The sequence below is a fragment of the Haliotis cracherodii genome, unplaced genomic scaffold (genome assembly GCF_022045235.1).
Source record: "Haliotis cracherodii isolate W230 unplaced genomic scaffold, xgHalCrac1.p SCAF_1, whole genome shotgun sequence".
Taxonomy (NCBI): Eukaryota; Metazoa; Mollusca; class Gastropoda; order Lepetellida; family Haliotidae; genus Haliotis; species Haliotis cracherodii.
This window is the reverse complement of record NW_027266264.1, coordinates 19,721,396-19,733,644: the sequence shown is the minus strand read 5'-3', so window position 1 is coordinate 19,733,644 and position 12,249 is coordinate 19,721,396. Positions and strand designations below refer to the sequence as shown.

The window sequence follows — 12,249 nt, the reverse complement described above, 5'->3', positions numbered from 1 at the left end:
TAAAAGAAAATTATCAAATAATATATTTTTAGATAGTATGATCTTTAACTGTGTCTTTAGGACCATTTATGGCCGGGTATTACATACTTGATTTATTAACAAGATGGTTTATATGCGTATTCGATATATGACACTGTAATAAAACGTCTTTTTCTGTGTCTTCTTCTCATAATAGTTCTGTTGTTGCCAACTAAACAAAGGTAGTCAGTTCTTGTGGTCACCACCAAAGGTGTAAATGTAGACGAAACTCGTTCGGAAATACAGACAGAGAACATGAAACTTGGTCTTGTCAATATCCTTTTAATTACAATCTAGAAACAGTTTGTCGTTCACACTAAGTAGGTGATCCTAGGCACATGTCATCTAATTTAATTTGCAAAGAAAAGGCACTAAGGGTCTTTACATCAATTATCGAACCCACGTACCCACCAGTGACGGGATCACAATTACTGGAGGAAGTGTTAACAATACAATTTGATCAATGCTACCCTTTCGAAAATATGTCTCATTTCACAATAACTGTCACCATGGGAACAAATAACATCGTTTCTAACACCAGATAAATAACATCATTACTGGCCGGTACTTGCGTCAATTTGTATTTCTATAAAGGAACACCGTGAAGCTATCGTTCTCAGGTTAAATCAATCCTGGTTCATACAGCCGTGTTTAAAAGAATAATGAGAGCCTTCATTGTGTGGGATGTCCTATTTAACCATAGATCATAATCTTCCGAGGCCATTCCCAGCCTGACAGATCTGTATTATATCAGCAATACACAGTGAATGGTCGTATCGATCGAGTTCATCCCCACAGAATAAATAAACAAACGTCTTCAGTTCTAACGACTGTTGTTCGATTAATTAGATATCAGTGCTTTACAAATGGCGCGTCATAAGTACTTCTGGATGACGTCGCAGACACAGTTGTCCACGCAGGAACTGATCGATAAAACGAAACAACCATCACTGCGAATAACGGAACTAAATTTTCAAGAATAATAGAAACATGATTATTTTAACAATAATAACATCAAATGACCGATTTACCAGGGTGAATAGTTATAATTGGATTGCCATTTATTTGAACCACGTAAAACAGGACTCTCTATAGGCTCCGACCTTGATAATCCAAGCGAGTTAACTTCAGGCGCCTCAATCCCAGGGAAACTGATTTAGGAATCTCTACCACCGCTTGTCTACTTGTTTTCCCTGCCACCTCAAATCTGATTATGTATTGCAGTCTAGTACTAAATCTTTACCTAGGTTACACAGAGACAGGTTTCACGGGGGCAAATATCTACACTATCTAAATGATAGTAAAGAATACCAGACAATGGAGCTAGTTTTATAGGAACTAGTCGGAGAAACCTATATACATGTGTATGAAATAAACGTTTCCTTATTTCATTTAGAAATAACCACAACATGACGTCCACCGGGTCTACATTAGCGTACTATTCAATGTGGCAAGACCACGGTAAAATCAATGCAAAGCGCTTTTGGATAATTGTCCATTATCTCTCTAGTTATAGATCTGGAGGCAGTAATCGCCCCACTGTAGCCGCGGATGCTACAAATAGCAAGCTGGCTCGGTGGTATCCTGCCACGCAACAATGTCCACAGCTCTGGATTTAATACAAAGCAATAGCAGTACTTTGTTACAGAATACAATAACATTTCGCATGAGTTGTGTACAGAGTCTGAGTTTATCGATAATCTTACGTAATAATAGCTGCTTATTATGAATACTCAATATTGTTAGGGTTGTTATTATTCGCCGTTTTAAACACGACTGCCTTGATGTTGATCGAATTCCGATATCATGAAAGAGTGTTTTGATTGACTGATATTTTAACTTTGGTTCTTATTGAAATCAAAAGGAGTGAAAAGTTACTATCGATTTATGTTAAGCACGCTATGGTACCTAAATATTTACATGAACTGAACGCTGAATAAACACTGTTGAAACCCTTACATAAGGAAATGGGGCAGTATTTCCAAAGCTATTTCAGCGATAATACTCGCTCAAACTTGTCACGAGACTGGCAAATGCCCTCATATAGCTTTCTATCACTGTTTCGACATGTGTATAATCGCTATGATAATAATTATAACAATAATAATAATAATAATAATAATAAGGAATGTCGTGACCCTTTGACCTATTTTTGTGTTTATCTGTTTCACCTTACGGATATTCTATATTTTAGTAAGTTCTATATATTTTATTTCGACCGACCTTGTCTTTGGAAACAAAACCCTTTAAGCAAGTAATTTAAGAAAAGACCAGATGGATGAGAAGTTGACCTGAAACGTTGCGTATGTATTATAAAGAAATAACTATCTAGAATAATCCATGACATGGAGAAAAGCGATCTTAACTGTAACGACCTTTCAACTCTACAACACATTTAGCAGTAGAAGCCACGATCTTTTTAACATCCTGGTGGCCTCTACGTGGGGGGGTATCGCATAACTCACGACAGTCTGGGTGTTGTCACACCTATCAGGGCACAATCAGTGATTGGCTACACAAGGGGCATCTCTCCCGCTACACCCACGTGCGCAGATGTTCCTAGCGGGGGATATATCCACGTGAACTGTGATCTATCCCATCGTATACAGTACATGACTCATTCACTTGCCAATTTCAACTCCAATTGAACATTTTCTTTTCTCGTTTGTCTTGTTTCAGGTACTTCCTAACTTCAGGGGTCAAGGTCATGGACAGTTTGAGGTCGGTGGAAGATGGCGGGGGAAGACTATCGCAGACACCGTGCCTTTGAATAGAAGGTATACACGATGTGTGTTCCGTTCTACACGCCGTGATGAACAGCAGTCGATCCGTGAACTCCACAACATCGCCGGGGTACTTCATGATGCCCTCTGACAATTCCCGGACTCCAGACATGATCTCGTAGTCGCTGAGTTGATCCATCTGTGGTGGAAACCTCTCTCTGATCATGGCGAACCATTTCTTCTTTGGCATGATGATTGGCAGACATTCTAGCTCCCATTCCACGTCGAGATTACACGACTGCAGGGTCTTGATAATAGTCATGTAGGGGGTCTCGTTGTCTTGAAGTCTGTCCAAAGCGTCCTTGAAGTATGGGAGAGTACTCAAGCTCCCTGCACGATGGGTGATCAAAATCTTTCCTCCTGGCGCCAGACACTTCAATATATTTTCATACACGTGGTGAGGGATTGTGAAATAACGCACAACGTCTGCTAAAATCACTTTTGTAAACAGAGTCTTTGGACCCTTAATATTTTGTTCAGCGAGGCTACGGAAATATTCCTCCGCGCCTACGTGAGCGATGCGTATAGGGACTAATTTATGACTTTCCGTCTCGGCGTAATGGAAGGTACCCGGAAGCACGGTTGTAACAGGTTCAAGAATGACGAACTTCTCCTGCAGAAGGAGGGCCATACTACCCTTGTTGTCCCCGACGTAGCACAGCTTGTCTGTTGTGTCCAGTTCGAGGTATTTGTGTATGAGTTTGTACATCTTTTCCTCGTAGTCCTCACCGAAGCTGAATTCATCATATTCTTCCATAGCGGGGATTTTGAAGCGGTTCTGATAACTCTCTGAAATTACCGCCAGAGGGCGTGGACTCTCAGGGCCCAAATGTGCAGAAGCCATGTTAGAGAAGCCGGGATCAGTCTGCCTTCAGATACGCTGTTTCCAGGACGAATCACAATTCATTATCGAGCCGACACAAATCAAAGACTAGTACTTTTATGGTATGAATGAACCATATTTGGAAGTTCGTGAAACCTGAAAAAAACCGTGTACTCGATGTACACCGAAATCAAAAGGCTCCGAATGAAATCACATTAACTGTCCAGTGTTAGCTTGTCTCTACTGTTTCAGCCCTGCTGAACTCACTAGGGAACTGTCGTCTGCCGGCGTGTCGTCTGCTGGAGTACTGGCCTCCTGCCTTCCTGGTCCCGACTACGGATACTCCTGTCAACAGATAAAAATCGATACCTGTAATCACCACTTTGATCTCACCTGCACAAACGTGCTCAGGTGCACAATGTGAGCCGGGAGCTCCCGTATTGAATGTACATATGAAGATTAAACAATACCTGACTCACCTAGCGCTACCACAAGCTGGGATTATCTATGCTGCCGCGGTCAATATACACCAGTACCTTAATATTGCCAAGTAACTGGTTTACGGGTCTACTGAAATAAGTACTAACATTATTCGACATTAAAACTTAATAATGTTATCAGCGACCGCGAGATCTGAGTTCACTAGTCTGCTGTGGTTCAGTCACCTTTGTTTTTGTCTCTACTTAAAGAATGTCGGATCCTTCGTATTTATGTGGTCGTAGAGTAGGCTAGTGGCTAAAGTGCTCGCTTGTAACGCTGAAAGCCCGGGTTCGATTCCCCACATAGTACAATGTATGAATTCCATGATCATGGTCATTTTGCCTGAAAATTGCCGAAAGCGGCGTAAAACTCTACTCAGTCACTCGTGTTCATTCAATGGCCTGTCAATGATATATACAGAGATTCAATGGATTTCTTTCGGCGACGCATATTATTCATAAAGGTTATAGAAAACTAGATGAGATATCGAATAATATATGGCGGTGCGTGGTCTCCGATGACATTGGTCGAGTCTTTACAACCGCGCGTAATTGTATTGATACAAATAATTCATATCGCAATTAGCGCCATCTTAAAAAGGGTACTCTTAACATCGCGCGAGTGAATACTGTTTTAGGCCGGTGTCAACAAGCTTACAATATCACTGCATCCATGATATAATCGAGCCTTGATCAGACAAGCCAGTGAGTGACAACATGAGCATCAAGCCAATTCGTCGGGGCATGATGACATCGTATGACCACCCGATCCTCAATAGTCGACTTCCCGGACAAACGCTGAGAGCAGGGGGCATAGCCTGGTCCGTTCCCCCCGAGAGACAAACATCACAGAGATCTCTAAGGTGACGTGTAGGGTTTGCACCACGAGTCATAGTAAACCATTTAAATACGTGGATGTGTCATAGATACCAAGCGGTATGTGACTTGAGTAGATCCAGCCACGGGATTCAATCACAAGTACCATTCGTGACCAACTCGTGTTATTCCGGGACAAGCCGAACAGCGACTCGTGCCCCTCGGGGACATTCGCGACTGGGTTCCGTCTAAACGCAGCGGGCATAGCTAAACGATTTTTTTCAAATCGTTGCGTAATGATTCACGCATATTTCCCCCATATATTGTACATATTCCAGAGGCTGTTGAAAACACATCGGAACTGACACTTTTATGCAGTATGATTGAACACATTTAAAGACTTTGTAAGATTATGTTGAGAAATATATCGATATCGCGTTCGAGATTTGCCACACAGTGCATATTACAAAAGGGGCGTGTCCAGAACAGGGCCGGGGGTCAAAGCTTTGCCTGCGTTCCCACAACAGACCATGTTAATATATACTATTCTACTAAAAGGATGTTAAAAACACCCGATTCTTTCATATTACTATAGTTAATATGTCGTGGCATGACCGATTAGCAACATGAAAGAATCGGATGTTCTTTAACTTCTTTTGACTAGTATAGTAACACCCTATGTATACACAATGGCTAATCATATACGTCAAACAAGTGTCAACCAAGAAAATATGCTTCTAGCCATTCGATGATATATCTATGAAAGGTATACTTATAAGGTGGGATGTTGTTACGGAGCTCGCTATTGTTAGGGATATATTAAGCAGAGATTACAAGAGCGTTGAGCTTATCGCGCGTCATAAATAGGATTATTTACACATGCCTAACTACGCGAGAGTTGCCAAGTAGGCAGTTTCTGGCTTAATGCCCTGTTGGGAGCGTACGTAACACGTATGACCTTTGTCTGACACGTCGTGACCTAAGTTTCGGTTACGTTGGTCCCGAGGCCTCGGAGATGGCGTTCTGGGGAGATAGGAGTGCATTCTGGGCACTATCGGCCATTTCCGTTGAAAGTTTCGTAGCCAAATCTTTGCCGTTTCGGACAGGGGCGCAGTTGGCCGACAGAGGGTTGCATAAAGCTTACGTTCGAATTCCACTCGGGTGGAGTCTTATCTGCTTTGGATGCTCATTGTTTGGGAAACAAGCGATTAGAGTGATTGAGGAAGCAATATTCGAACCTAGGAATATAACCCAGGCCTTCGGCATGACCAATAAACGGTTTAACCAGAGGATAGATACTAAAAGGACAACTATGTTTTGTATCGTGTATATGGATCTTCGTAGTCCTGACTGTGGAATATATTTATTATGGGGAAAAACACACAATCTACAAGCGTATATAAAAGCAAGTCTAGCCAGCTCTAGCTAGCTCTATTCCACATGAAACGATATGAAATCAGCATAGGGAAAATTATTTTTAGAGTCAAGAGGGATATTGTGTAATATAAGATTTCATAGACTATATGTTAGTCTAGGATCTTTGGTAACCAGGAAAAAGCTACTCTGAGTTGCGACAGATTGTGTCATCGTAGACCAAGGTATGGAAAGCCTGGATCGAAGCTCATATTATCAACCATTGGTTTGCCTAGACCAGAAGGCGGTAACACCTACCAACGCATTCATTCCTCATTCGCGTAAAGGCACGGGGGATTGGTGTATCCTGGTGTATCATATATCCCAACATGGACGAATATGCTTAGATATCGGCTATCTCTTAAGTAGTAAATTGATTGACCCGTGAAGATCCGGGTTAGAATAGGTCTTCATCAACCTATAGTAATAGGCGACTATGCTTGTCGTAAGAGGCGACTAAGGGGATCAAGTGGTCAGGCTCGCTGACTTAGTTGATGCTTGTCATCGTATCCCAATTGCGCATGTCGATGCTCATGCTGTCAACCACTGGTTTGCCTGGTCCCAATTTAATTTATCCATCAACGATATATAGCTGCGATAGTGCTAAAAAAGCAACACTCACTCGTAATAACTCGGTTATAACAGTGAAATCACCCCTCTCTTTCAATGTGGTATTTTGGTCTGAGAAACTCTGTTATCAACGCCGTGTCTCCCTCTCAAATGTCCAAGCTGTATTCCATCTCATAAAATAGACATCTTATAGGTCGGTCGGTCGGTCGGTAGGTAGGTGGGTGAGTTGGTAGGTAAGTGGGTAGGTAGGTAGGTAGAGGTAGGTGGGTGGGTAGGTAGGTAGGTAGAGGTAGGTGGGTGGGTAGGTAGGTAGAGGTAGGTATGTGGGTAGGTAGGTAGGTAGGTAGAGGTAGGTATGTGGGTAGGTAGGTAGGTATGTGGGTAGGTAGGTAGAGGTAGGTGGGTGGGTGGGTGGGTGGGTGGGTGGGTAGGTAGGTAGGTAGGTAGGTGGGTGGGTGGTTAGATACGTAGGTAGAGGTGGGTGGGTGGGTAGGTAGGTAGGTAGAGGTAGGTAGGTGGGTAGGTAGAGGTAGGTAGGTGGGTGGGTGGTTAGGTAGGTAGCTGGGTAGGTAGAGGTAGGTAGGTAAAGGTAGGTGGGTGGGTGGGTGGGTGGGTAGGTAGGTAGGTAGGTAGGTAGGTTGGTAGGTAGCAAGGCACACACACATCGTTTCCCGGTTACGTCACAGCTATGATCAAACATCGCTCTAGACTATAGCACTATGCTATTTGTTTTCTATGTCGACATACCACAGCCAGGCCCAGGTTCAGTGTTTCTCTGCACATGCATGAGCGGGTGGATTTTTATATTTCGTACGATATGCTTGACTGATCACGTCACGGTTCACTCGGTCGTCATTGGAGACGGAGCAGGGAAAATAACCCCACTATGATAAGAACCGATAACAAGGGTAACACATCTGCTGCTTAAAATGGTCAAACTCATTGGAATTATTACAATGTGAAAATAGATGATAGTGAGTGAGTGAGTTGGGTTTAACACCACTGTGTACAGTATTCCATTTATATCACGGCGAGTCAGCTTGATGTGGGCGGTAAGCTCGAAGGGATGAAGGTCTCAGACGTTTATCACTATGGTGAAACCAACGAGCACCGGTGTGGTGCTGACACCACACACGTACCGAAATTCGGATGCACGACCTTAGGTTTCTGACGTACCCAAGGGACGCAACTCTGATCAGTGAATTGTTTGTTTGTCGTGTAACTCCGTACTCAGCAATATTCCAGCTATATGACGGCGGTCTGTAAATAATCGAGTCTGGACCAGACAATCCAGTGATTGACATCATGAGCCTCGATACACAATTTAGATACGATGACATGCATCAATTTTTAACCAGGTCAACGAGCCTGACCACCCGATCCCTCTTACGACAAGCATGACTTCGCCTTTTACGGCAAGCATGGGTTGCTGAAGACATACTCTACCCCGGATCTTCACGGGTACACTGTGAATTGCCGGCGCCTTAGACGGCCGGCCACCCGTGTGCCTCGAGTGAGTGAGTGAGTTAACAGTATTCCAGTTATATCACGACGTGTCAGTTTAATGTGGGAGGAAAGCCCGGAGTGATGCAGGTCTCAGACGTTTACCACTTCGGTGAAACCCACGAGCACGGGTATGGTGCTGACAAACATAGAAACATAATCGAGGCGAACCGGGATTTGAACTCACAATCATAGGTTCCTGGTGTGCCCAAGGGACGCAACTCTGCACAGCGAATCGCGGCGCCTTAGACGACTGGGCCACCCGTGTCCCCCAAAAATTAGACGATAAAGATAAAGTTGAGCAGCGGTAACCAGTAATGCACGGTACATACACCTATAATGTGTGTTCGTGTTTTAAAGCGTTAGATCTGCAGAGAACTAGTATAAGATAATTCGTTTGGAAAAAAAACGCTCAAAGACGTAACACTCAACGCTGGGTACACACATGTGTAATATGTGTTCATATCTTAAGGCAAATACTATACATATATGTGTATACAGACACTCTTAGGTTCCTTGTTGAATAAAACATCCGAAACATATCATTGACCGATCGATAGTTTACTTACCAGCAAAGGAGTGATCCCCTTAGCTTGACATCGATTGGGTGCTTACAGTTAAATAGTGAAGGAATGTGACCACGCGATCACATGTGTACACCAGAGAGCGAAGACAGACACTCTGGCCCGGTCGTGATATCAGCGTTAAGTAAGCTAATGAGTAACGAATAATCTCCTCACCTGTCAATTACCTTTCTAAAACACATGTCAGTAATTTCTCACGATGTTTGAAACACACATGTGGCGTTCACATACCTGACAGGTAAGTCCAATCAGCATTACCAGGTTTCGGTGTAGGACAGCCGTTACTGAGAAGGTTAGTGTGCGTTTTGTCTCAGTGGCTTTACAGAACGCAGACAACAACAAACAAGCCGATCTTGTGTCGCTCTCACGAGGTCTCACGAGCAGCCAGGTCGGTTGGGCGGTAACTAAGGACGCGAGGGCATGAATATTCATATCGGGAGGGGGGTTGTGAGTTTCACAAAAGTATCTCCTTCTAAACCATTGACGTCCATAGCCTAATCCCGATTTATTGTTAAACACAGTACAGAACGTCTCGAATGAATATTTTATTGTCGGCAAGTAGTTACGGTGGATTTCACTCTCGCCCATTCAATTTATCAAAAGACTATTTCTGTGTGCACCGCATGCATAGGTAAGCGGCTTTCTTCACTGGACACTACCCATTATGTAGGTTGTGTACGTTAATAAATCAGTGCGATATCTATCTTCTAAAGTCACTTTGATCTCTAACCAGCCCCGCTATGTCATGTGCTTACTTTTGTTTGTTTGTTTGTTTGTTGTTGTTGTTGTTTAACGCCGCACTCAGCAATATTCCAGCTACATGACGGCGGTCTGTAAATAATGAAAGTCTGGACCAGACAAACCAGTGATTGCCATCATGAACATCTATCCACGCAATTGGGATACGATGACATGCATCAACCAAGTTAGTGAGCCTGACCAACCGATCCCGTTAGTCGCCTCTTACGATAAGCACAGTCGCCTTTTATGGCAAGCATGGGTTGCTGAAGACCTATTCTACCCCGGATATGTGCTTACTGCCGACACGGGTACTGAAACAACAACCATTTTCCCGTATACTGTTATCATTAACACATTTTCTCTTTAATTTTACCCAAAGGAAAATGTTCAATGTTGTCAATCCTGAATGATGACGTATCGGTGTTAAACATAACGCTTTATATAGCGCCTTCCCTATTCAAACTCGTTGTGTCTGTATACAAATCATATTTCGAATGCAACAACACAATACACAAAGTGCACAGCTCGATGACTATACCATACATTCAGTGAAAAGTTCGAATACAACATTAAGAGCGGTCCGATGTCATCAATAACTGTATTGTCTATAAAGATTGTCACGTTCTCCTCTATCGTGGCCTGACGTTACAAGAGAAATCTGCTGTCATTAACGATTGTCATGTGCTCGCCTATAGTGGCCTGACGCTACAAGAGAAATCTGCTGTCATTAAAGATTACCATGTGCTTGTCTATAGTGACCTGACGCTACAAGAGAAATCCGCTGTCATTAAAGAGTGTCATGTGCTCGACTATAGTGACCTGACGCTACAAGAGAAATCTGCTGTCATTAAAGATTATCATGTGCTTGTCTATAGTGACCTGACGCTACAAGAGAAATCCGCTGTCATTAAAGATTGTCATGTGCTTGTCTATAGTGACCTGACGCTACAAGAGAAATCTGCTGTCATTAAAGATTATCATGTGCTTGTCTATAGTGACCTGACGCTAAAAGAGAAATCCGCTGTCTTTAAAGATTGTCATGTGCTTGTCTATAGTGACCTGACGCTACAAGAGAAATCTGCTGTCATTAAAGATTGTCATGTGCTCGTCTATAGTGACCTGACGCTACAAGAGAAATCCGCTGTCATTAAAGATTGTCATGTGGTCGCCTATAGTGACCTGACGCTACAAGAGAAATCTGCTGTCATTAAAGATTGTCATGTGCTCGACTATAGTGACCTGACGCTACAAGAGAAATCTGCTGTCATTAAAGATTGTCATGTGCTTGTCTATAGTGACCTGACGCTAAAAGAGAAATCCGCTGTCATTAAAGATTTTCATGTGGTCGCCTATAGTGACCTGACGCTACAAGAGAAAGCTGCTGTCATTAAAGAGTGTCATGTGCTCGACTATAGTGACCTGACGCTACAAGAGAAATCTGCTGTCATTAAAGATTGTCATGTGCTTGTCTATAGTGACCTGACGCTAAAAGAGAAATCCGCTGTCATTAAAGATTTTCATGTGGTCGCCTATAGTGACCTGACGCTACAAGAGAAAGCTGCTGTCATTAAAGAGTGTCATGTGCTCGACTATAGTGACCTGACGCTACAAGAGAAATCTGCTGTCATTAAAGATTGTTATGTGCTTGTCTATAGTGACCTGACGCTAAAAGAGAAATCCGCTGTCATTAAAGATTGTCATGTGGTCGCCTATAGTGACCTGACGCTACAAGAGAAATCTGCTGTCATTAAAGAGTGTCATGTGCTCGCCTATAGTGACCTGACGCTACAAGATAGTTTCAGCTCTCAAACTTAACAAACATAATACAGCTTGTGTCGAATATGGCATTTGTAATTTATCACATGACAAAGTCTCTTTTGGTCTGTGTGTTAAGAAACTTGATTCACAGCATGTATAGTTGCATAGGTCAAACTTGGCTCAACCAAGTTGATTCTTCTCCCCCAGATACTGCTCCTTAGCATCTTCTGAAACCTGGACTGGTCTTAATTCAATATTCAACAAAACAATGTGTCGAAATTAAAAAGTTGTTTCTCGTGAGTTTCTGTCTGAGCCTAATGCCACCTTCACCCACGTGTTTACTGATGCCTCAAAGGATTCGGCCAGACTGCTGAAGGGATCGTTGTCGGCACAGGAACTACAGAAGGCAGATTACCCCAGGTACGTTTCTGTATACAGAAATGTACCCTTGCCAAAATCAAAATACAGAAACGTACGCTATGAGTAGTCCATACCGCCGCAGGGCCGCTGGGCCGCAAGGTGCAATGCGCGTAACCGGTTCTGTAGGTATTCGTCACTTCCTGTATGCCAAACCGCGTTTAAATTCAACAAGGCAGTACGGGGGAACTTTTAGATTATCTTATGAAGTTGAATGTCTTTGATAAGGTATTCTGCCACATAAGGGTAGGAGGCTGTTGGCAAGAGATCGTGTAGATGTAGCACGCACGCACACACTCGTAAGCAGGCGAACCGGAACTACAACATGAACCGGTTTCGGTTTC

General features: G+C 43.1%; 1 protein-coding gene across 2 annotated transcripts; it reads right to left on the bottom strand.

The window, feature by feature from the left end:
- Positions 1-284: 284 nt before the first annotated feature.
- On the bottom strand, positions 285-9,346 carry LOC139474151 (uncharacterized). 2 transcript variants are annotated; one of them, XM_071257038.1, is made up of 2 exons: positions 9,221-9,346; positions 285-3,969 (listed from the first exon to the last, which is right to left on the bottom strand). In XM_071257038.1, exon 2 carries the CDS (start codon positions 3,643-3,645, stop codon positions 2,653-2,655), a length of 993 nt encoding a protein of 330 aa, XP_071113139.1. In that variant the 5' UTR covers positions 3,646-3,969; positions 9,221-9,346; the 3' UTR covers positions 285-2,652. The 2 variants fall into 2 exon arrangements, with proteins under 2 accessions (XP_071113139.1, XP_071113147.1); XM_071257046.1 differs by lacking the exon at positions 9,221-9,346 and adding an exon at positions 9,146-9,216.
- Positions 9,347-12,249: the final 2,903 nt, after the last annotated feature.